General features: G+C 39.9%; 1 protein-coding gene across 2 annotated transcripts in view; it reads right to left on the reverse strand.

Moving 5' to 3' along the window:
• Positions 1–27,330, reverse strand: part of LOC136362543 (transmembrane protein 263-like) — a 206,693-nt gene that overhangs the window by 173,010 nt on the left and 6,353 nt on the right. For both annotated transcript variants that reach the window (XM_066321202.1, XM_066321201.1), the window contains exon 2: positions 14,544–14,634. In XM_066321202.1, the coding sequence (XP_066177299.1) occupies positions 14,544–14,613 (70 nt within the window). In that variant the 5' untranslated portion in view covers positions 14,614–14,634. The remainder of the gene's footprint in view (positions 1–14,543; positions 14,635–27,330) is intronic.

The raw sequence follows: 27,330 nt of genomic DNA on the forward strand, positions 1-27,330 counted from the left end.
CAGCAGAGCCAGCAGTTCTCTGCAAAGCCTACAAGAATGTCAATCCAGCAAAAGAAACTATGGTTTAGAGATGCCTTCCATTCACTGGAAATTTCAGAAAGATTCTCTGGAAAACACTATAGCATCTCATAGGCGCTACCCACTTTTACATGGGTTTCATCTACTTGCAGAAAGAAATGCCTGAAGAGCAAGATAGCATTGGCAGAAATGGTTTGTTCAACAGCTTCCAAAGCATCTGCACACCAGAACTGCAGGCCAGGAGGTAAACTGGTAAGGTCAGAACAGAAAAATAGAGTGCTCTACTGATCCTGACACTTGTCTTTCTTACCTCTCTCTCCTCCTGTATTCATGGATGCTCAGTCACCACTATATCTGACATGTAATTTGGTTACTTCCTGAATAAATTTTTGGTCAGTGGCAAAAACCTGCAGAATAGAAGCACTATCACCACCTGTCCCAACACGAAACCTGCCTTACATGCTCCAACAGAAAGCACAACTCATAAGGGATGACCCTGAAATAGTCTGGACTGTTTAGTGACCAGAGCCAATGAAGAATCCCTATGGCTTATAAGTCCTCCTACAATTTTTTACTACAGTTGCTCTCTCCACTTCTCTTGCCCAACATCTAGGGTAAGAGAATTCTAGGGTTTTGTGTTTTGGTGGGGTTTTCTGTTCTGTTGTTCACTGACACAAGACCTCATTACATTTCTGTATTTTGAAATACAATAAGCTAAAGTGTCAATTTTATGTTCTTTAGCATTAGTACAACTATCACATTCTTCCCTTCTAGTATTTCCCACTCTCGCCCCAATGCTACCCACAAGAAAAAGTAGTGAAAACTGATTTGCCTGCAGTATTTTGAAACAAAAGATATAACTGTCCCCTCTAAAGGGCTGACCACTACTACTTTCAATGACATCCACATGACAATACAGTCATTCAAAGAAAATAGAGTATATGGAGACCACAGTGATTAAAGAATGTACAGATAGAAGGAGCATATTTGCAAGCAAATAAATTAATAAAATTGTGTTACAAGAGAAAAAGCATAAGTTGGATTGGGGGTGTTTGTGACATTTTCTTCACTGCCTTTTTTTTTTCTTTCAATTCTTTCAAGTAAAGCCATAGATACTCCTTTTCCTTGTGATCTGAGATCTCAGACAGCAGAGGAAATTAATGACTCAAGTTTCATACAATTCAGTAGCCTTCTCTCCATCCTACCATTACACATATATTAGGCACACATTAAAAGCGCAAGACTGAAAAGGAAAATATTTCTTAGGCCAGCTCTGTGGCTGATGGCATTCTGTTCCTGTCAGTATGGCAAATGGAGTCTACCATAGTGTTCTCTTCTGTACTGAGAGAGAAATTACTCCTGCCCATCAGTCACTGAGTGAATGAAGTACAAAATCCATTCCCATGATGAATAAATCAGAGTTTAAAAAGGTCAGGATGTCTTCAGTATCTGCTGGGGACAAATCTCATTTAAGATTATTACATTCTTGTCAAGACCTTCACCAGAGTCACTTACACAAGTTTACTTACCTCCTTCCCTTCCTGTACTTCCTCCTCTTCCTGAAGTCGCTCAGCTGTGCATATTTATTGCTTTAGTTTTTAACATCACACTGTTTTCTCTAGCAAAATAGGATACCTTGCCCTGCCTGTAACAATGAAGACAACTTTAAGTTCAAATAGTATCTATTCCAAACTCGGCAGTGGAAATGGAAAAATACATGGGATGAGGCTTACACCCCTCAAACCACCCCTTTTAAAGGCTGTAAAACTCCTAGTTGTCCAACAAGAGATGGATTTCAAAATCTGAAGGGCTGGATGTCTGAAAGGAAAATTCTGACAAGTTTTAGCAACAAGAGCTATATCTGCAGTTAAAAGTTGCTGTGCAATTCAAAGACTACCCCTTCCTTATTTATCAGTTGTAGTAGCCAAAAAATACCCTAGGTACTCCAAGAAAGGTTGAAGATTTGCTTTGCTGTCAACTCATTACTCACAGTTCCATTTTCCAGCGTGGCAGAGAGAAGCAATGCAGCTCAAGTGATCATCTGAGAACAAGAGCTTGCTCAGGACAAACTGAGGGCAGGGGATGGTTGGCTTCTCTGAACTAAAAGCTTTCTCATGATCTCAAATCAAACCTATGACTACTAATGGACTTCAAGTAGGTCCTTCTGAGAGGCTGTCAGAATATTTTTTCCAACCTGTCCTTGCAAAACCCTCCTTATCTCCATCTGAAATCCTCAATTTTTTTGTGCTGCTAGAAGAAGGCAGGTGAAAAAACACTCTGCTTTAGTACTCTGAAAATAGTTTTTAGCCAGAAGCTACTATAAATTCACAAGACATTTAAAAGAACTGCTGGTATGTCACAGAGACTCTAACTATTTGGAAACACTCTTATTTGTTCCACACTTTAAGTGTCTTTACAGATTTCTGGTCTTGGCTGTAATTCATGACAGCAGGAGGAAAATGTGTGTGTGTGTGTGTCTCCCCTCCCAGCAGTTCACTTGCTGCTGCTGTTTTCCCTCTAATCTAGTCAGTCCTTGATCTGCAAGCATAAAATATTTTCCTCTGGGAAGAAAAAAAAATCATTACACACAAAAGGCTTAAAATCTCAACTTGGGAATTAGCAGGTACATTTAAAGGTATTTTTTCCCCTGGTATTTGCCTCAAATGAAAAGAAAGCAGATACTGATATTGAAGAAGAACAAGATAGCTTTATACAAGGTCTGCTTAGCCCTTCACCAAAATACTTTCTAACAGAGTCAATAATCAATTAAGGAACTACTCTACTTCGGGAACAATTTTACACACAGCCTGGAAGAACAGCATTCAGCTGCAGAGCTGACAAGAACAGCCCTGCCACAGCCACAGGAGCCGTGTGCTGAAGCAACCACAACCCACACACCCCGACAGGTGTAGGAGCACCCTCCTTCCCGCACCTCTCCCAGCACGGCCCCTTCCAGGAGGCACTAACAGGGCACTCCCAGGCCACCCAACACCACATAATCGTAGCTCAGCAGCTCCACTCAAGAGGATTTGGGAATTTTCACAAGCGCTGCATATCTGCACACAGGTCAGAGGGCACATTTTGCTCTAAGTGAAATTGAAAGCGCCCACTGAATCAGCAGAAGGTTTTTTGTTAACACTGTGAAAGCGCATTTCGGTGTGAAAATAAAGCTAAGGGTTACCAAGACTTCAAAAGCTACCACGCATGTCATGGCTTTCCCTCCTTTGGATGCTCAGTATCCACAAATCCAGCTCCCTGTCTGGGTAACACCGCCTTTTAAAAACACCCTGCTGCTGAAAAAAACGAGGAATTGTTTCCACAGCAAGGACCTAACAATGAGGGGAGGTTAAAAATCTTGTTAATAGAGAAGGGAATGAGAAGGGGAAACAAGCTTTGCCAGCTCTCCAAGTCTTATTAGTGAAATTACTAAGTTAATTATAAAATAAGCCCAGACCCACTCTCGCTGTGCGGGAATTCAGGCTGAGGGAAAGCGCAGGTGCACCGGTGTGAGGGGATAGAAGCGGCAGCGCCGCTGCTCCCGCGGGCCCGGGCGGGCGGAGGCGGCCCTCGGCAGCCCCCTGCCGGGCTGCGGAGCGCCGGGAATGGCGCCGGGAATGCCGCCGCGGCATTCCCGCTCCGGACCGAGCGACACCGCGCTGCCCGCAGGTGCCGACAGCCCCCGGGAACAGCGCCCATCACCCGCGGCCGTCTGCTATAAGCTGCCATTTGCCGTTCCCGCGTTGTGTCCGGAGTGTTTTAACTGCGCGAGACGGCCGAATAAAATGTTTCAAAACAAGTATCGGCAAGAGAGCAGCGGACTGGGAAGGCGCCGAGCTCAGGAGAGCAGCGGTGAGGCCTGTCCCAGCGGAGGAGTGCGGGGCAGGCTGCTCCAGCCCCTCCCTGCCGCACGCTTGGCAGCCGGCTCCTCAATTTAGTTCTAAGTGTTTGTTTTTAATCGCACATGTCGGCATGCCGGGTGGTTAACTTATAATGTGTCACACAAAACAAGAACAAGCCTCCCAGTTAATCAAATACCAACAAAACGTCTCATGTCATATTAATGATACTTGGATCGGACCCAGAAGGGGTAAGTTTGAAAGCCAAGATCCCTCTGCTTTCCTCACTATCTTAATCACTGTGCCATACACTGAAGCTGCAAGAAACACGAACATCAAGAGCTGACCTCTTGTATGCTATCACAAAAGAGGTTTTCAGTGATGCCTGCGGCTGTATCTCTCTTCCTCGCTAGAACAATGGGGAAGCCAGGCGAGCTCTGCAGCACACGTGGGACCCCAAGCCTTTCCTTGCCTTCCATACAAGCTCACACACAGACAACAGGTACTACTCGGCTGGACAACTCATCCTTCAGTCTCCAGATCGTAGGTATGATGTGAAGGTTCAATCACTCCGGTTACACCCACTCGAGACAAAGGCATTATGTCTCCATAGGCACTCAAGTACACGTGGCCATGCAGTGGGGTGAAGCCGGTAACATGCAGGCAGAGCTGAATGCAGCATTTTCTCTTTCAGGAGCTGTGTGAGCACATGTTAAGCTCAAACCACTCACCAAACTGTATTTTAATTAGAGCTGGGTTCAGCTAATCACAATCTTTTAAACATCTCCAGATATCACAGAAAACAGATTTCTCTATGTAACATAAAGTAGATTTTTGACTTACTTTAAAACTAAAACTTTGTAAATGTGGGGGGTTTCCTTTTTCAATGTAAAAGTACAAGATCCATAGACTGGAAGAGTTTACCCACTTTCCTGATCAATTAAGTCTAATATTTAGAGCAAAAAAACCAACTCTCAAGATGCTAGGAACAAAATACTGCAACAACAGTAACATTCTCAAGCTATAAAAACACTAAACCAAATTTGGAGTCTCAATTTGCATTTCTCAAAGTGAGCCCTAGCTTTAACATATTGTAATAACATTGCATTAAATCTTGGAGGTTTGTTCTTTTGCTTTTGGAAGGGTGAGTGAGAGGCACTAGGCCTTTTACAAAATCACACTTTCCAGTGTGATATATACTAACAACTGGCTCAGCCAAAGAGGATGAGTTCACATAGCTAACCAGAATTATCCCACTTCTGCATCCAAAAGATACAGGGGAAGCTTCTCCACTTTCTAGGGGAAAAACAAACTAACAAAAACCAACAAACAAACCCAAACCCCAGAACACATCATTAACCCCACACAAATCTCCAGAAAAATTGGGAGGATGGGGAAAGAGGAGAGAAACAAACAACAGTTTTCACTTTAAACTTCTGCACAGGACACAGCCTTCATTATTTTTGATTATATCTTTACAGTAAAATTTGAGTTTTGGAATAGTAAAAAACAGTAGAGGTCAACAACTCTACTAGTTCCTTAAAATAATAAATGGATGAGCAGGTATTTAGGTGAATACCTCACTCCAAAATGGAGGTCTCATTTGCTAAGAAATAAATATAGTTCACTACTATAAATCTGTTCTTTCTACTGTAACAATATTCCAATACACTCATTTAACAATCCCATATACTAAGACCCTCTCACAATTCATAGAAATGTCATGGCCAAATTTTTAGCATTATTTGCAAAATAGATATTTTATATAAAGAATACCTCTTTCCTTTTGGATGCCATCTAGAAAAATACATTCATTTTTCATAATACAAAATCCAGAAATATAAAGCAACAAACTTTTTAGAGCAGGTATATCCTACTGAGTATTACATACTTTGGGCAAAACCTGAAACCAGTAGTATATGTTACTGGTAGAGAGAGCATAACAAAGAAAACAAACTTAAAACATAGGATTTATCTAAGGCTTTCTCACCACACAAGTATCAGATAGATAGAAAGAGGACAGATTCCCCATAACATGCTGAAGATGTACCAGTAGTTTAATAAACCTATACATTAATAAGGAACATGCATTGGTCTTCAGTGTGTTCAGAAAAATAAAGACAGAATTACACATGCCCATACTAGTGCAAGACCATTCTCTGTAAAAACTGCTCTAGAATTCCACCCAATTTCAAATTAGATCATTTTCTCCTAGAATATCCTACAGGATGAACAAATTGACACAACCCCCTTTACTTTACAGCTCATTCGTAAGTTCAAAAACAGCCTTAAAAAAACCTATTCCTCAGAATCAGATTAGGTTTTGTGATCCAAAATGATCAGTCCAGAAGAGGCCAGATTGATGCAATTGTGCAATCATACTGGTAGTCAAAGTAGTGGCTGCAATTGTTCACACACAGCTGAAATTGAGGCAGGCAGCCAGACTGAGACTACAGATGTTTATGAAATGTTAACTGGGCATTTCACTCGGTTCTGAGGCAGAATTAACAGCCTCATGTACCGACCTTATGATTTAATTGCCTGCTATAATACTCTGATAGTTTAGCAGTTCAAGATATCATCATTGTTAACACACTGATATATTGATTCAATTTCACTCCTGACCTGGATTTACTGCATTGCTCATTCTTATTTAGTACTTCAGGCTGTAGCTATATGTAAAAGTGAGATTTACTTGACTCTTTTTTCAGTCCATTAGGAACAAGCAGGAACTGCTTCCTTTTTTAGCTTTCAAACAGGACTGATAACTACAAGCCTGAGAGATTGATTGTGCAGTTTTGGCTGGGGTAGAGTTAATTTTCTTCACAGCAGGTGGTATGGGCCTATATTCTGGATTTGTGCTGAAAACAGTGATGATAATATAGAGATGCTTTTATTATTGCTGAGTAGGGTTTACACAGAAAAGCTGAGATCTTTCCTGCTTTCCATACTGCCATGGTGGTGAAGGGATGGGGGTGCATGGGAGGTTGAGTGGAGACAGAGCTGGGACAGGGGATCCCAGCTGACCAAAGGAGTATTCCAGACCATATGGCATCATACTCAGCATTTAAAATGCAGGGAAGAAGGAAGTGGGAGGTGTTTGGAGTGGTGATGTTTTTCTTCCCAAGGCCCTGCTCTCCTGGGGATGGGTAAGCACCTGTCTGCCCATGGGAAGCAGTAAATTAATTTCTTTTTTTTTTGCTTTGCTAGTGTGCATAGCTTTTGTTTCCCTTATTAAACTGTCTTTATCTCAACACATGAGTTTTCTAACTTTTATCCTTCCAATTCTCTCTGCAAGCCCACTGATGGGGGAGTGAGTGAGCAGCTGTGTGAGCCTTAGTTGCTGGCTGGGGTTAAATCACAACATTTATTTCAGAACAATTGTCTGCATCTTTACATTAATGTATTTGCTCCCCAAAATAAAAATAACCCCACCATAGTAAAAGAATATACATTCTTTTACACTATTTCATATATCTCTAACTAGTATAACAACAGTGACAAATGTCTGCCACTTCGACCAAGTAGTAAGATACACAGTATAAACCTCTATTACTAGAATAAAACACATTCACTAGTAATTGACCAAGATGCATCTTCTGACAGAGGTTTCCCACTGACCTTTCACTCTGAAATATCTTTACATTTGTATCCCACACTTTTCTAACAGATACTGCCCCCAGGCAAATGGTAAAACTACTGTTGCCCCATCCTATGGGCGAAGACCCTCAGGGAAACCCGGATGGTCACTCACACACTTCACAACATTATTGTATTAACGAGATCCACTGATAAGAGGTTTCCCACACTTAAGTTATGAGAACCTTTCTTCTGGAATCCACCAGGCACTTGGAGGCTATTTATGCTGCCCTTAACAGCATATGCTGTGCACACATACAACACTTAGTGACAGAATGATTTGCAGGGCATGGAGTAGGCTAGAAAAAGGGGATGCTGAGATGTCAAAGTAACCTCTCATTAAATCATATGAAAATAGTGGAGAGGAAAGATCAGGAAATAGGGAGAAGCAGAATAAAAACCATTTCAATAGCTTTCATGCTGTTTCTAATAGACAACATAATATAGCTGCTGAATGGAAGATGCCTGTTGTCAGCAACAAGCATACAGAAGGGCAGGAGGATGAGAGAGGGAGAAAGGGGTACACACAGACACTGTTTATTAATCACATTTCAGATTGTCAATTTCCCCCAGAGAACTAAATAAAATAAAGCATAAGGAAGCCAGTATAGCAAATAGAGAATTTAAACAAAGAAGAACCCCAGCTTTACTAAAACAATGATTATAAATTTTATAGAAATACATTAGAGCTTTTGATGGATATGAAAGGGTTTTATAATCTACCAGAAATACCAAGCCAGACTTTGTGCACAAGACTGAGCTGACACTACAGGTCTTTTCTTTTGCAAAAATAAGACCTGGTTTGGGCAACAGAAGAGCACAGCTGCAAGGAATCAGTGCCTTAGAGACAGATGATACTGAAACGTTGCTCTTCAGCCTCAGGGCATTTACAGAAGTAGCTCTGGAAATGCTCTTACAGATGAGAGGACATGCCAGGTACATAAAGTCCCAGTTCCAAAGAACAGACAGCCTCACTGCTAATTTCTTTTTCTGCTTTTTAAGAAACCTGCCTTTCTATTTAAGGTTATCTAACAAGTCGAATCACCTTTTTGAGGACTCAAAAACACAAAAAAAAGAAAAAAATGGACAAGTTATGTATCAGACAAAGTTTTGTATTATTTATACATTACAATCACAATTTCTGTTTCAATTTTCAAATATCTTCCCATATAAAATATAAAAGCCCAAAAACTTAGTTTGCTTTTTCGCCCTCCTCATTTATAAATAAAAACAGTAATTTCTGTTTCATACACAAATACTACTATGCTTCAACGAAGGCAAAACTACTTGACTAGAGCCACAGAGTAAGCCAACAGTAGGTCTAGGAATCATAGAATATCCTGGGTTGGAAGGGACCCAAAGGATCATCAAAGCTCCTGGTCCTGCACAGGACAACCCCAAAAATCACACCATTTCCCTGAGGGTATTGTTCAGACACTTACTGAACTCTGTCAGACTTGGTGCTGTGACCAGTTCTCTGGGGAGCCTGACCATGTGCCCAACAATTCTCTGAGTGAAAAACCTTCTTCCTCATACCCAATGCAAATTTCCTCTGACTCAGTGCCTGCCCCTCCTCTTCCCCTCACAATGAAATTGCAGCTTGTGATGACGTCTCCTCAGTCTCCTCCAGGCTGAAGGAAGCAAGTGACCTCAGCCTCTCCTCATATGGCTTCCCCTCCAGGCCCTTCATCATTCTCATGGCCCTCCTTTGCAATCTCTGTAACAGTTTACTGTCTTTCTTACCTTGTGGTGCCCAAAACTGCACACAGGACTTGGGCTGTGCCAGAAGAGAGCAGGACAATCCCCACCCTTGCCTGGTGGGTGATGCTGTCCCTGATGCCCCCCAGGGCATGGTTGGCCCTCCTGGCTGCCAGGCCACACTGCTGGGATAGATTATAGCTGTTCCTTTTCCCAGTCTTTCGCTTTTGTTACGCAACCAAAGAACTGCAGAGGTCAATCCAGACTGACTGGCCATTGGACAAAAAAACGCAGATCATTTAAGGAGGTCCTCTGTAAAAGGACTTGGACTGTTAGACCTTACGAGGTAGCACACTGAAGAGAGTAGTTTGACTCAGTAAAGTAGAGGAGGGCTTAGCAGACACCATAGCTTTGCATCTGCCAACTTCACGCAACTTCAAGATACTGCTCTGGTAGACTACATTTACACATACTTACCAAGTATGTAGTATATGACACTAAGTGCCACACACAACTTTATTAACTTATTTTACACAAGAAAAGGCAACACAAATCAGCAGAAAGCTTGATGCTGAAAGGAAATGAAACTGCTATTTACTGTATCATTTTCCAAGGTCATTTCTTTGAGGTAATTTGGATATAAGGCAGTTTGGAGACAGATCTACTAAACATTACTTGCAATAAGAAGATACAAAACAGTGCAGGTAAAGTTTGCATCACTTAAATCTTGGTGTGGCAATTGTTGCAGCAGACATTTGGACCAACAATAACTGGAAAAGTCAGAGTCAGAATTCATCAGAACTGGATCTGTCTATAGGCATATACCTTTTTAACATTAAACACCTGTATCATGGGCTTCAACTGAAGGTCTCATCACAGATGAGATACTTCAAAAGGCATATTCCTCTGGAATCTGCTGGTTTCAATAAATAATCATGTTCTTAGAACACACCAACATGAAGTTAACAGTCTAATTAATTTCAGACATTTCAAATGGATGATAGCACCTCAACTGAAACACAACTGTACTTTATTTTACTTAGATCCATACAGATCTAGGTAAAATGCTAGATACTAGTTTTGAGTATCAAAACTCAATCCTGAATGAGCAATCCACAAAACTCTCAGATTACTTGGATTGGAGATTCTCAAACTGTGGATAAGGAGTCCTAAAGCTTCATACAGAAGCATCCAATATAGGTTTGTCCTGCAGAAGATATAGAACAGCAAGCGCTACATGCCTCCATGGAGGCAGATTATAAGGCTCACACAAGATACTGGTGTTCTAAACTCCTGCAAATCATCTGATTTACAGTAACTATCTCTGTGAATTCTTTACCCACAGCAAGTGTAAAACAATCTGAATTAAGAACACCATGGTTATTGGGAAAGTAAATTTCCCAAGATCTGTTATATACTGCAGAGCTGCTAAGACCCATTGCTTTTAATAAAGCTTTACTCCACAAGGCCCAATCTGTCTGCAACAAAGAAGAAACATCTCTGCTAGGTCTGAAAACTACAGAAGTAGCAGATGGTTCAGACACAAGATTCAGGCTTATTGCCAAACTGATCATAGTAGGTTGGCTGATAAGATCTTCATGCTTAGTACTCCAAGACCATGGAGGAAAGCACTAGTTTGTAAACTCCCAAGAGGGACTACCACTGTTAACCAGTGGTATAGCTTTGCAACCAGACTATCCCACCTTGAAATGAGCTTTAGTACACACAGTACTACTTAGTAATGCAAGGCCAAAACAAACTATAGCCATGGCCCAGTATCAACGAAGTAGATACTCCTGAAATGCATAGTTTTCAGCAGTTTGACAGAGTAAAACTACTTTTCCGACAAAAAATAGTGTAATAAACAGGAGATAAATGCAGCAAAGGTGCTGACATTTCCTAACAGACAACGTCACAGAAGATTTAATCACCACCAGAGGTCATTGCTATCACTTTTCTTGATTAATTCAGTGGGAAAGGACAAAAAAGTGAAGTTATCATAACAATTAACACTGCAATGTATTAAATGATCAGCAACAGAACTCCAAAGTGGAGCATAAAGAAGCAACAGATACTCAAAGTACAGCAACACCTTGCCGTAACTAAATCTAGTTCTCTCACTGCAATCACACTTCCATTTAACATTCAAGGTCACACAGAATCTATGTGAAAGCAGCTCAGACATGTGGCAATGCAAATCAGCCACGCTGAATTTCTTGCAAAGAAGGAGGCAGTTCATACCATTTAGAGCAGTGTGCTCCTCTGCACAGCTCTCTGCCTTCACTGGCTGGTGATGGTAAACCTGTCCTACACAGCCGGCTCTGTCAACTGCTAAGCACACCAGCACTCCAGATGCTAATTGCTACTGCTCCCTGCGCCTGCCTTTCAAATGAGGGGAGGAAAAAAAAAAAAAAAAAAAGCACGTTAGAAGGATCAGAGAGGTATTAAAGATGAAGGGGGAATAAAAACCCCCATGAATTTGGCAGATGGATCACGATCTCAGGAGGTAAGGTATCGTTCGGGCATAACCGGCCTTCTCGGGACAGAGTGTGGAAGCTTCCCCCGCAGTATCACCCAGTAGCTCCGGGGAGCGCAGTTACAGGTTTAAACGCTTTCTCCCGGAAGGCGGGCTCGGCGGCGGCATGGCCGGGCCTGCAGCGCCCCCCCGCGGCCCCAAGAGCGCAACCTCGGCACCGAGCAAAAGCCCCTTGAGCTATCCAACACCGCCTACGGGGGCCGGCAGGAGCGGCACGTTTCACTCATCTACGCCGTTGATTTAGTTAAATACAAAAGAAGTTAAATTTAATAGCAGATAAATCCATCAGATTCCGGTTACCCACAGATAACCAGCCTCCGTCTTGGCTACGGCTCTTTTGGTATTTCTCTTGCCTCAAATGCTGCCAGGCTGCCGCACTGCACTTGAGACTAACGCCTGACATTCCGTACCAGTTGCTACGCACACGTACACCTACTCCATTTAGTTATGCACATGATGGACATGTAAAATCGTCTTCCATTATTTGTAGAAGGTCACGGTGCAACACAATATGAAAATTCGTGAAGGGCAAACTTTTATTTTACTGCAATATTTACGTAGAACAGCGCTTCCAATTCCCCTCCTTTCAGAAGGGCAGTAGATATGCTGTGCAAGATAGGAAATGAAGTTACTGTGATGCAATCTGGGGAAATAATGGATTGTGCTATTCAGGGAGACTCTGGAGAGCCTTCCATCCCTCATACACTCATTACCAGAAGGCAAGCAGACATGGTCTCCAGTTCATAGATCCCAGGAAACAAGACTGCAGCAGTCACAACAATACATGGTTTTATGTATTGCAAACATCTGATATAACTAGGGAAGTGCTGTCAGAAGAAACCAGAAATCTGAAGAGCAACAAAGATAAGATAGTACTCTAAGTGGTATGTAAGTTAAAGAACTTCAGAGTTCTTTTTCTTTCATGAGGTATTTGCAATGATTCCTGCAACTACATGTTCTTTATAGTAACTCTGGTTGGTCTATGGTGGTAGACAGCAGCTTCTAAGGAACACTTCCATTACTCAACTTCATCAATACCCAAAGTCAGCTATTAATTCAGCATAATCCTTATTGCTGTCCTTCAGGACAAATTTTTCCACTTCTTCTGCCAAGCAGACTCAAGCTCCAGTTGTGCTCTCAACATCACTCCTATTTTGCTACTCTTGAGGTCATTGTAAGGTTTAAGAGGTACCTACTGAGCTCAGACTTTATCTACTGTATCACTGCTTAACCAAATCAGCTCAAGTGCTAGTTTTTTCCTCACACCAGCGAAGTGGCTATATACAGGCCACATACTTCTCCCAGACCACCCAATAAGTCACAGAAGTAGAATATTAACACTGACATATTTCATTGTCATTCAAATCAGCATGGCTGCAGGCAAAAGCACTTATTTTCATTTTAAAAAGTTATTTTGCCAAAATACTGAGCCATATTTAAAAAAACCCTCTTTTGATTATACAAGTCAAAGCCATAGTCCAAAATCTAAGCCTATTCCTGATAAACTGATGAGACAAGATGGGTTTTACATTTCAGGATATAGTCTCTAGGCTTACCATCTGCTTAAGCTAGTGACCAGAATTCTTACTTCAACAATGAACTGTCTTACAAAAAAAGAAGGGGGAGGGAATATTAATATTATATCCTCCATGTATATATAGAATAATCACAACATCCTCCAGATTTATTTCCTTCTGGCTTTCTAGGAGTTGCAAAAGAAACCTACCTTCCACTTACCTCTATATACTGTAATTGCCAACACAAAGTATATGAAATGACAGAACAAGAGATTACAATTAATATGAAAACTTTAACAGAACGCTCAACAAGAAGGGATGGGAGCAGCAACTTCCTAAAACCATCCACTTGGTTAATATTCCCTTTAAGAAAGGCTGTCAGTATAAATGCTGTATCAGCACCTTTTTCTCTTAAAGGAAAAATATAAAACACATTTATGTTTCCCAGAGACACGTCATGGTATTTTAATGGTAAGTTGCTAATAAGAATCTCAGCACTCTCTGGGTTGCTTAAGCCATCCACAGTGATTATGAGTGATTGTGTTTTAGCAGCCACTGAACTGAAGACAAAGCTCAGAATGTATCATCACTTGCAGCAATGTTAGCAGCTCCTGTTCAAAAGAAAGCAACACCAATTTTGCTGCGTATATACAATGTCTCTGACTTGTGCACAGTGGGAAAAAATCTGCTCCCTGTATAAATCCAAGGCATGTCATTGCAAACAAGGTTTTTAATTAAAATTGGCATTTTTGAGCCTCCTGCTGATGGACAGCATCTCATTGCCTCCTCCTCAGATGGCTAAACCGGCTTCCAAGAGAGACAGTGAAAAGAAACAAAATCACTGGAATACCTAACTTTGACAAGTCTCTGCTGGGGGCAATTTCAATAGCAGGATACTGCAGAGAGAAGTAAAGAGAGAAAACAGGACTACTTCAGGAGTCTCCCCTAATGAAGACTCAAAACATCACAAACAAGACAGTAGAGGAAGCATTTTATTCGTAAGCCTGAAGACAGGATAATCAAGCAGGACAATTTTAATCAGAAGGCATATTGTTAAAGAGAATGCAGCACTATGTCTGCACCTCAGTGGGTAAAGCCTTTTTTCAAATGCAAAAGAAGGTTAAGGCCGGCTAGACCTCTGGCTGGGAGGCTGGCTAAACTATCAGCTCTGATAAGGCTTTATCCCTCTCAGAAAAGAGGCAGATATGGGTTCAAGCCAGACAGATAAATCAGACTTCTTGGGCAGAACATTTTCCTCAATTGATTGCAAAGAGTTTATATTGACTGCCAGCACTGTACCTTCGGGAGGCTCTTCCCGCAGATGAGGAGGCAATTCTTCACTTGTAGTCTCAGTTTCATCATCCACCATCTGTGTTTCTAAGCTAGGGCCCTGCAGAACAGAACAGCAAGAGGGGGTAAATTGCAGAACGACCAGGCAGGAACCACAAAAATGGTTACAGGACTAGAGAATATGCCAGACAGTAAAGACACAAGGAGCTCGCTCCAGCTCATGAGAAAGAAAGCTACTGGGAGATTGGTTTGCAGTAAAATTACAGAAAAAGGAAAGTAACAGCAAAGGGCTTTTCAAGATAGCATGCAAAGTTACAAGGGTCTTAACTGACCAAAACCAAGAAAATTAACAGTGAAGCACAATTTCTAAATTACTATTTCCAAACACAAAATGCACTAATAAATTAAAATTTCCATTTATCAAGGGTAGCAGCAGACCAACCATCAACTAGAATTTTGAGGGGAAAAAACCTTATCTTAGTCTTAGCAAGACTAGATTCTAAATTGTCACTTTTTGCAAAGGAAAACAAAGCAAACTGGTTTACAGTTTGCTGGTCCATTGACCATGGAGTTTTCCCCTACAAGCCCAACATTTCCATTTGTGCCTCCAAGTGTAATACGCCACTCTAACCATTCCTGAAAAACTACTGTGTTGCCTCAAGTTTGCCTGCTTTTCACTGTTTGCATTTTGTTCTCACGCAGCTTCAAGTAAACTATGTATATTATTAGAATTGTTTACATTCTTCCTCTCTAGGAGGAGAAAGATGATTGATGGTGATGTTCACCAACAAGGTCGAAGAGGTGGCTACCTGTGTAGCCAATCTTGGCCTGTCTGTAAAATTGCATATAATACGGAGTCAGAAAAATCAAGTAGAAGCTTTCCCGCTTGACCTCCTGCTGGCCTGCCTCGTCCTTTCGTGCTCCTAACAGCAGCCGCAAGTGTGACCCTCCGTCACACTACTGGACTACCTCCCAGGTTTTGCATTTCCACGTTCCAGCCTTCTTGATCCTCTAAAGAGCCTGCAATGTTACTGCTGCAAGAACATGAGCAGAATTCAAAAATTTACAGCTGAACTCACTTTTACACACACAATATTTTCATGACATGTGGAGCTATAAAAGTGCAGTTGCCTTTTCAATTTCACTACCATAGGGAAAAAAAAAAACACCCACCATCTTCCTCCCAACTTACCTTTAAGTAACAGCTGAGTAAATACTAGGCATAGCTAAAAGACTCCTTTTTAAAAAAAAAAAAACTAATTTTCTTTGCAATGTTGGTACAGTGAAGAATGAAATTACAAACTTAGCAGTCATTAGGAAATGAAGCTTTTGTGCACTTTGAAAACATGACTGAGTTTGTAGTCTGAACTATCTGGAAATGTGTGCTAACACATGCAGCTGGAATGTTACAGAAATGCAGATGGTACATCAACAGCTTGCAAAATGTTACTATTTGAACTCAGGAAGAAAAGGGGCTCATAGCCCTAAACAAGAAGTACCATCATGCTTTTCAGATGTTTTACAGCAGAGAAAGTAGAGACCACCCAGGTGAAGTATACAGGTCTACTGTGATGGTGCCAGGGTCACAATCCCGATTTCTGCCATCCATGATGATACAAGTTTTACCTAGGCTATTTACCTATTTCTCCTCAGTTAAAAACACCCAGTATCAACATTGCCAGCTTTGGTGAGTGAACAGCTCAAACATTAAGTCATGCCTTGTAGTAGCTATCACAGAAAAAGAAAAGAAGTGTTTACCACATGGCACAGATGGGAAAGTAGTAAGTTGCCTTAGTCCAATTAAAAGAAAAAATTAAACCCAGGAGTCAGTAATCAACAGCAAGATCTAACCATCTCCTCACTTCAACTAAATAATGCGATTCAGATTTTAAGAACATGCAAACAATTCTGGGTAAGAGTAACAAATTGAATATAAAGTATGTGTTTGAATAAGTTTCTACATCAACCACAAGCAATACATGAATTTACACTTCTGTCCTACTCTTCCGCGTCACAGAGAGAAAAGAAAAAGGGAAGATGGAGCTACAGGAGTATAACAGATCAGAAGATTTATTTTTCATACAAAGATGTAGACATGAGGCACCAATATGTGCCTTGGAAGCACTGTGAACCACAGCTATGGAGCTCCTGAACTAGAAGTGAGATTGAATGTGAATCCTGTGCCTGTACTTTCTGGTTTACAACACCAAAACTATTTTAGTTTTTTAAAACATATAAGAGCCATCTGCACACACTGGCTATATGCTGCCCAAGAAGGCAATCCACCTTCCAGGGGCTATGGAAAAGCAAGGGAGAAAAGCATTATCTTCTCTTCTTCAAAACAGTCAGTATTCTCAATTTCCCACGATGTAAATCTGCTCAGTAGCTTCTCCCAATGACAGCCCACAATAAGTGGTGCTCCTTTGGGTTAAAGTTGTCATCATCTACATAAATACAAAGAGGATGCAAAATGCTATCAAAAGTGAGTGGTAGCATTAGGATGTTTTCTTCCTCATGCATGAGCTACTTACTGATTGTTGTTCACTAGCAATACAACACTCCAGGATGGTGGTTATCACTGACAACACTTACTCCAAAACAAAGATTTATCTTAGCTGAAGGTCAGCCTTGTACCTAACCTAGTATTAACAAATTCAGCTATGAGAAAAACAGAGCCCACTACAGACCACTGTGAAGTTTGTGGCTGAGAAGCTGTTTGCCATCACCTATTTCCCTCCAATTCAAAACTTTTAACACTTGCTACTGGAATGCTAAAGAAAAATGCTCAATCCAAGACTACTACTTCTACACAACATGCTGCATATCTAACAGAAACTACCAGAATTTCTGAGGATTCTTTTTCACTACACAAAAACACCTAATCATAACACAGCATATTTTAACTATATTTCACATACATTTCCTGTATGGTTTTGAGAATTCCTCCCTTCTCCCCCCAAAAAATATTTACAATTTTTTTCTTAATTTAATGTTAAAAAGGAAAAGAGTCTAAACTGACGCATGGACATGTCAAGTAATCACCAACTTAAAGTTTTTCAAGAATTGTTCTGCAAGAAACTTTGAAATCTTGAGAACTCCTAATTCCTAACATGAAGTTAGAAATGTTTTCTACAGAAACTCCAATTCTTAGCTCACTGGTATCTTATCACAATATCATATATATTCACCTATGACACAGGGAGCTCTAAAAGTAGTCTTGTAAAGATCAGTCGATCAGACTTCAGCATGTCTGTCTAATCACTGAGGCCAGTGAGTAAGTGCATAGTTTGGTACTGAGATTCACTAATGAAAATGTGCAACAGTTAACAGTAGATGAAATTCTGTGTTCTCATACACATATCTAGAAGTAATATTTAAGGCTCAGAACACTGACAGGTGTCACAAACAAAATTGCAAATACCTTTTTTTCCGTGTGTTAGCATGTCCATTGCTTTTTTAGTTATATCTGCTGAGTTCAATTCACTGGGCCTGATACAGACTTGGTAAACAACATTTACCATACCTACAGTTCAGGCAGCACAGTCATCTACAGCAATCAAAAAAAAAAAAAACCAAAAATATCCAGCAGATTATCTCCTGAGAATGTCTGTAACTATGCTAAGGTTGAGTCCAACAACTTTATGTTGACTTTTCTTTTTACACTATCATTTCAAGAATGAGGCATCCATTATGTCTTTTTTCATTCTTAAGGATCCATGACAGACAAGTAGGGGAATGGGATGCACACAACTGTGTAAGTTATTGGCTTGCAGGTTCTATAATAACCCTTTGGAGCTGCAGCAGTGGCAGAAGGAATGTACACAGATTGCTTCTGCTTTGGCACTCCCTCAGGAGCATCTAGGATGCAGAAAGAGGTTATCAACAGCTCAGAAACAGTAGCAGATATTACTGTACAATATTCTTTCAATTATTTAGGGTTTGTATAGCTAGCCTCCTAAATTGGGAATGAGGTTCCATTCCTCACTAGAACCACTGGAGAAGCACAAATTTATATAGGTATTATTACAGAAAGTTAGGTTATGGCACAGAGCCTAAGAACATATAACTAAGAAAAACCTCTTGGCTCTTCAAAGACAGTCCCTGCCCTCAATAAGCAAGCACTTCATACAATTCCTTGATGAGTACCCGATAGTGGCAATTTTTCTATGTCATATTTTAATACAAAGTCTTAATAGTGCTCACAATCTCCAAGCTGAATAAGAACAAGTAAACTCAAGCAGAGGCAACACCCACCCTCCCAAAATAAAGGTATAGATGTGAGATTTCAAGGTAGCTTACTCCTCCCCTGCCAACAGTTTCAATGACCTCTTAAGGAAGCTGAAAAGCTTTGAGTAAATGAACTCAGCAAACTATAAATATGAAGAGAAAAATCCTACAGGCATTCTCACAGAAACTGCCTGAGAAACATACAATCCCCTGTTCTGATCACACTGCATCACTACTGACCTTACAATGCAGTTATAATATATTTCATAGAAGGCTATGTATTTATTGATAGAGAGGACTGCCAGTACTGAACTAAACAAGTGTGACAAATTGCATACAAGCATTTCAGAATATACCTCAGGCTCTTCCACAGGATACAATATTTTGAGAATAATTCTGACCAGAACTTTAGCTATATGCTCAGATTTCCAGTATACTTAAAGACTGTATATTTTATAAATGCTGTAGTAAATTCATGCATGACAGAAAGCAAGTTCCTATCCAGTCAGGATCAGCATTTTCCACAAGGTACAGAGCTGAAACCAAGAGCTCCATTTATCACCACATTTGTACCAACAAATGGAATCAGCATAGTCAATCACAAAAAAGAGCCATCCTATCTCAATCTCAGCAGAGTAATAAGTACTCAAAATGCCCACACAGTGCAGGAGCAATCCCAACACCAAGCAATCAGTGTCAGCTCACTTTGCTTGTAAGTCAATACTAACATGAGACTGTCACTGCAAGTGCCCCAATATGGCTCATCTTTCCCTACAGGCCATCTCGAAGAAACAAAAAAATCCTACCTGCACCACCACCACTTTTAGGCCTTACAGACTCTACTTTTGTCCTTAGCATTACATGAACTATGGTATATAATCTTAAACTGAAGTCTGTCAATTGACTGTTCACTGAGTCAGGAATTCATTTTGCTAGTAAAATACAGAAATAAAATACAAAACTCCAAAACAAAGTCCAAGAAGGGCAACAAAGAGGAGGGCAATCAGTTTGTTTTTTTAAAAAAAATACATCTTGTGAAAAATTATTAAGAAAATCAAACAGGTTTGAGACAAATAACTTCAAATTTCCTTCAAAGAACCACATCTTAAAATTCTGCTCCTTCTCACCATTCTCAACTCAAAAAAGACAAAGTATTTTTTTAAATCCCCTACCATAAGAAGGAAAGATAAGAACCAGAAGGAAATACACAACATAAATACTCTTCTCCATTATACTCAAACTTATAGGTAATCATCTAAACACTCTATGCCAGTTTCTTCTTTCCATCATTATTCTTCATTCGTTTACATTCTGGACTTGAGTCTGGAATCCTACTTCTTCCACTGTAAGAAACTGCCTCATTCTTCCTAAAGCCTCTCCTTAAGAGCCCAGAAGGTCGGACTCGCTTCTTTCTATGCAAATCCTCAAGTGCCAGCCTAAATCACATGTCCTCTATCCTGCCAAACTTTCAGACCTGACATTCTATGTAGGCACAATTCCAATAAAGCAATTAAGCAGAAGAAAATTTGTGGTAGCTCAGGCTGCACTCCACATCTGTGATTTCACTTGTAAGCTCCCCAGCACAGGTCCAATGCCTTTTTTATACCGTATCAAATATATGTCACTTGCTAATCATAAAGATTAGATGCACCCTTAAAAAATGACAAGATTCAGTGGGTCTGCGTAAAGAAACAAGGTAAGTAATCCTCAAACACAGGACAGTTTGTTAAGTGCTTCAGGATGCTAAAGTATCCCAGTAAAGCATGGGCTATTTATGTATCAGGTTTAAAGAATACTTAGCTCAAATCCACAAGACTAAAACTCACAGTTTCCTGCACACTAGCATATTTTGTCCCTTCCTAACACCACAAAAACAGAACACCTCAGCTCTTTTCATCTCAACTACACTTTCTCCAAATGTGTGAGAGATGATACATGTTATGACTGGGCTGAATGTCTGTAGATGCCAAAGGGCTTGTCAGATCCAGTAACAATGAAGCTGACCCTCATCAGGCATTCCTGAAATGACATCATTAATGATATTGCTAATTTGGGATCTCTCCTCTATCCCATCACTGTTACCAAGTTTCTCAGAACTCATCTTTGATATTTCATGTTGAAACAAATTAAATTATTCCATCTTCCATCTGTGAAAACTGTTTGTGGCTCACCACGCTCTTTCTGCTTTTTATGCAGTTACATAAGGTCTCAATTCCTACAGAAAAAAAAAAAAAAAAAAAAAAAAAAAGGAGGCTGTTGTATAAAGAAAAATAGAAACTAAACAACCAGCCACTGGGGTAGGTAGTTCAATATGATGACAACCTTTTCCAAGGAGCTGAGGACCTACAGGTACTTCAGCTGAAGCATGTAACCACCCAACCATCTCCTTATTCTCTGCTGCTCAGATAACCATCCTCAGACACTGGAAACAAGTTTAAAATGATCACTGTACTTTTGTTAGGCAGTTTGCAGCTGCAGCTTTTACTTCAGCAATGAATTTTCAGCACACTAAGAAATAAAGACTTTAATTTAAAGTCTTCTAAATGCAATAGGAACATTTCATTGAATCTGCCATCATTATTGATTGCACACCCACACATTTGGGATTTCCAATGTTGGTTAGATTTTTCCTCCAAAGGGAAAAAAATTGATCTGCAACCATAAACTTTTTTTTTTCTTTCCTCTATGTTTAAGAAAGCCTCTTGATGGATGCTTTGCTTCTAATTTTGCAAAACAAAGTTCACTTATAATGAAGCTTTTGTGCCAGGTTTCAGCCCAAGGGGACTTGGGTTGCAGTTATAAATCCCCTGGAACACTAAAGAAAAGTACAGAAATAGAAATGCTGAGGGTGACAGTAGTGTAAAATTGTAGCACTTTGTTCAAAGTATGCTGTAACAAAGAATAGAAAAATTGCTTGGATTACTTGCTCTTTTCTGAATTTGGACAAACACATTAGGGAGGCTACAATTTTAACACTTAATTTTGTCTTGACAACAGGACTGGTGGAGAGAGGCAATGAGAGCAAGATTTAATGTTGCAAATGCCAAGTCAAGATTGAGTTCTGTTCTCAGCAGAACAGTCAAATCCTATTTTAACAGCAATACAACAACTTTGTACTGTCAGTAATCCAAATTAGGGTTTATTTGGCATAAATAAATTTTTAAGAGTGCTAATGACACCACAGTCTACTCTCTATTCAGCAAGCCAGTAAACTGATGGTTTATACTTTTCATGTTTGTGTCTTATATGGGGCAGCTAACATCATTTATACAACAAACAGCCAACACAGTCTGCTCAGTAGTAGATCAGACAGTTCTGGATTTTGAATTAATTATTGTATTGAGTTTTGCCTCGATCAACCATTTATTTTCCATCTGGATTTTACCTACTACATCAATGTTAGCACAAAGAATGTAAGAGTGGTTTTCAAAAACCAAACCAAGCAAATCACATTTCATTTGATTACATACTGACCTGGCCCAAAGAGAATAACTAACACACTATAAAACTATACTATAACATACTACAAATGTACCTTCCCAGTTTGGTCCTTGACAGAAGGATTTAGTGATCAATGCCAGTTTTACTCTGACTAAAGAAATGAGATAGTGCATTATCTACAGAAAGAATATTTTACATTTCCTTAACAAGATAAAGACATATCACTCTATGGATCTGCAGACAGCATGAAAAATTTGTCTGAAAAATGAAAAGACCTTTGCCTAATAATATAGGCATAAATGACAGAGGTCATTAAGATTTTTCTCAAGCATGCTAGAGACTTATAATGTAGTATCCCTTTCACTATCCTCAGTAGGGTTACAATAAAAAGAAAAAAAAAGGTAAAAACTCATGCAAAGATGCATTAAGTAGTATTCTATAATTATGGTTCCACATGACCCAATTTCCATGCATTTATTTCCTTAAGAGTGCAGTACTATTATTTTATCTTTAACGAGCTGAAATTTAAGTAATTTTCAAGGGCTTTTACAGCTAGAATGCCAGAATTTTTACAGCAAGACCTGAATTCAAAGTACATAAGCATATACACAGCTTGAAAAGTAAGAGCATCCTCCCCAAAACAGTCACAGAGACATCACTGCAAGAGTTAGAAACACAAGTCATCTTGCCAAAAATCTTAATTTCCTATTTAAAAATTCAATTTAAAAATAAAAAGCTGCAAATTCATTTGAAGTTAAAAAGTTGTTTCAAAACCCTCAAAAGCAATTTTAGACACTAGAAACTGAGGATAAATATGAAATATTTTATTCATGACAGAACTTATTCCTATGTCTTTATTTCATTAGGAATGTCAAAATGCATTTTCTGCATTTGGGAATTAGCTAGGAGACTGCAGTATGATGTGTTTACCACATAACTTTTAAATTTATTTTGTTGATGGCTAGGTAAGTATTTCCTTCCTTACAAGTGAGTTTTGAACTCGCTTTTCAAGATCAGTGTTTCTTCTCATTCTATGCACTTACTGTAGTGCCTTAAAGAAGAGCATTTCGGATAAAATATTTACCAACTCTAAAGAACAAAAACTACATCTTCTGGTACTGTTAAGCCCTCCAGTTTCACACCTAGCCTGCACAATCAAAACTTGACTGCCAGAAGCACTGCCAGCAGTAACACCCCTTTTATTTCAGGCTCCATAGAGACCTCTTTTTCTCCCAAACCCACACCAAGAAGTGGTAAGAAAGATCACAACTTTCTACGTACAAAATTCAAACCAGAGTTACTACACTCAGGAACCAAACAGCCATCAGATAGAAAAAAACACTTGATCACTAAGAACACAAGCAACACACGAGTAATAATTCATTCAGGAAGCAATAGGTTTTTGTAACTGCTGCCTTTTACCTTTGAAGATCTGTGAGGTGCAAAGGGTCTCCCTCCAAAATGTTTTTAGAATAAATCAAAATCCAAGAATTGCACTAGAGCTTGAGCAGCTCTGCAGACATTAAGACAGTAAGATTTACAAGCACCAACACAAGCCACTTCTGTGATACCCAATAAGTTCAATCAAACATTTCTTCTGAAGAACTTAAAACTATTTGTCTACTTGAGTACTATCTATTTATTTGACTACTATTTGCCCCATCTATGTAAAAATATACCTTGCCCAGAACTTCAAAGGTATGTAATCCCTTTCCATCTCTCTGAAATTCGGCTGAAATATTAGAAAAGAAAACCACTACGAAGTTTGTAAGGCAGTTAAGCAATAAAGAAAAACGGACATGACCAATCACAGCCAAATATTTAAATCAAAATTATCTACAGACTATGTACACAGTTTTCCTTTTTACTCTATCACTTACATTCATGCTCCTCCTGATTCCTAGACCACATATTAGGAAAACAAAATATTACTATGTAATCCATATAAAGCAATACCTCTTGTCTCTTATTTTTATAACCTGTCCCTCTTCCAAATGTTTTTCATTTCAACTATAAAGAGTCCTGCTAAACAGGATTGGACACTTGTTTAAAAAAAAAGGTTACATGTACATCATTTCAACAGGATAACCCATGATATCCTTAAGGAACAGAGTTGTCTGTTAATACAAGCAAGAAAAATATTTACTTAAGCTTTCCATAAATTTGATACTGCACCTTCAAAATATCTTGCTGTTGCAGCAGCCCTCTTGTTAGAGGGTAAAAATGAGCCAAGGCACAGATTTCTTGCTAAACACAGCATAAAAAGGGTCCTGGTTTATGCCTCTTCACAACTTAGTCATTTTAACTCCAACTATTCACTGACTCTGGCGGCAGCAAGCTCCTCCTGTAGGTTTCTCTTGCAGTCACTGACTGCTGGAAACTGCCTGCTAAACTATAAGGGCATGTATTAGTTTGCAGATTCTGATTGCAGGCTTTTACCCAGCCAGACCGTGACTGCAGGTTCCAACAACAGGCTCGGACTGCAGACCCAGACTGACCTTGTAGCAGCAATTCTCTCTCCCCAGGATTCTGCTTCACGATTCTCTGCTTCATACTTCTCAAGGTTCCTCCTCCATGATGATACTCCCCTTAGCAGCTCACCCCCTCTTTTATCTCACTCATCCTTATTGGATGTAGCTGTTGTTCATCAGGGCCAAGGCTGTATTGGCTAATTAACACAGCTGTTATTATCAGGGGTGAGGCCACCTGTATTCTCTTCTCCTACATCTTGCCTTATTCTGACCTCTAAAATGTATCTGTCAACACTCACTATCACAGGCAGTCAGAAAAAGAGAACTATAGGCAGTAAGTTCACATGCTTTCTCTTAAATATAGCTTTAAGTTCCTCAAAGTAAAATGTCACATTTATGACACTGGTCATATCCCAAACTATATAACTTAACTGTGAGCACATGCCAAAGCACCACAAGCTCTCATTCTACTTTGAAGAGTCGGTTCAATAAAGAGGGGAGCAGCCACTTAACTGAAATCACATCCTGAGCTTGCTTTCACTAACAAGAACTTCAATATGTCCTGTCACTCCCAATGCCTTTCATTTCTCTGATTTTGGATTTAGGTTAGACCAGTAACAGCAGCAGTGTTAGAAGCACTGCTTCTAACAGCAGCACCATACCAGCAACTATCCTAATGCCTCAACTCATTCATGCATTCAGGATACAGCATGAAGAGATTCTGTTAGCAGAGGCACAAGACTCTTCCCCAGTGCTGCCGAAGACTTGATAAACTCAGCATTTAGCCACAAGAGATTAATACTGTAAAGATACTATGTTGTGGACAGTAATTAGCAGCTGACTGTGATAGACAAGCAGGGATTTTGTTATCTCCCCACTGCCCCTAGTAAATGGAACTGCCCTTCCCACAGGACAGACTCGTTACCCAGGTTTCTAATGCAGCCTGAAAAGGTGTATTTCCTTGCCATCCAGATCTGCCTTTGAAGGAAAGCAAAGTTTACTGACATATTCAAAAGTATCACTTATTACTACATACAGAAAAGGTCCACTTCTTGACACAATCTGAGCTGCTTGCCTCTCAACTCCTGTGCTTTAAAGCAGAAAAAGGGACTTTAACCAGTTTTGTATTTTGCATAGCGTGGAAAGGGCCAGAGATACCATCCTTCAGCATTGACACAGCTAAAACGACATGGGAACAGAAATAAAGTACACATAAAGACTACCTTGAATTGAGTCCAGTTTCAACAGGTTTTAAAGCATTGCTTTGCCACACTACTTTACTTCACTCTACCTTTTCAACAGGATACTAGGATACTTATTATGTGATCATCTTAATAAACTACATCAGGCTTTGGTTTCCTCAGCAATGATCAGCTCTAGTAATGGATCCTGAAAGGATTGCCTCTACAGCCCAACTCCTGCGATGTTACCACTTACTTCTCTCTGCCTGCTTCTTCCCTTAGCAGGCAGACCATTTTGATACACATTAGCATTAACCTTTTTACTTTTGACTGCTCCGCCTTCTCAGCAACGTGCTAACCAACTCAGCATCAAAACCAACGCTGCCACCAACACACAAACTCAAATGTATTTTCTGAGATACAACAATAATTAGGGGAGAAATAGACACAACGACTTTTGAAAAGCTTTGTTTTGATGTCTTCCCTGCAACGACCTAAAGCTTAAACTTACTTGTTTTAAAGTCACACTGAACTACTCACGAGCAGGCCCATACAAGGGATTCAGATCCAACTCACACCACACAGATACCTCTTCCTTCTCTTCACTTCTCCTTTCCTTACCCTTTTAAAGGGGTGAAAATACTGCACATTTCAATGCATTCCACTTATTAAGTGAAAAGGTAATTATTCCCACCACCAGCTTAAGACTTTAAACCATGCATCTGCAATGACCTTACCTAGAAGAAACTTAAAGCAACTCCTACAGCAAAAGGTGGCACACATGGAAAGAAATGTGCACTAAAAGAAATTACCCATTTAGAGAAAAAAGTGTGAACCCTTTTATACTGAAAAGCTCTATACAGTGCTTTTACCTGAAGAATGATTGATGAAAAGCAAACCAAACAACTTTCCCCCCAAAACACACGCATTTTCCTTGCGGTCAGAACATGATTCTACTCACACCTTATTCTATTTTGAATGAACTCACCTTAAATAGCCATGAGCTTTCCCTACTCTAGTGGGGCAAAACAGGAATTCAGCAGAAGTAATGGGCTTAGCAAGAATAAGCAGCTTTTTACTCTGCATGCAATAAAACAGAAGCTGAAGGAAATCTTTGCAGTTTTGACCTCAAGGTGGATGTACTGTTCAGATAGCACTCAGAGGTTTGTGTTTTACAGTGAAAGTCAACAAGTCACCCAAAGCCATAGTGCTGTTTATCAAAAATGTTCTCAATACATGTTTTTTATTAACCTACACCAATGGAAGTAACAAACTTTCAGAGAGAAGAAAAAAATGCACTTTTTACAATCAGGCTTTGTACAAATGTACAACAAAATATACACTGTATGCAGGAGACGCTCTTTTTACATATACTTACAGCATGTATGTGGAGGCTGCCCCTTTTCTTTCATCCACCAGCTGTGCAGGCATTCATGGTTTAGAGCCCCTGGAGCCCAGAGACAACTGGTAACCTCA

Source organism: Sylvia atricapilla, chromosome 6, assembly GCF_009819655.1.
Source record: "Sylvia atricapilla isolate bSylAtr1 chromosome 6, bSylAtr1.pri, whole genome shotgun sequence".
Classification (NCBI taxonomy): Eukaryota; Metazoa; Chordata; class Aves; order Passeriformes; family Sylviidae; genus Sylvia; species Sylvia atricapilla.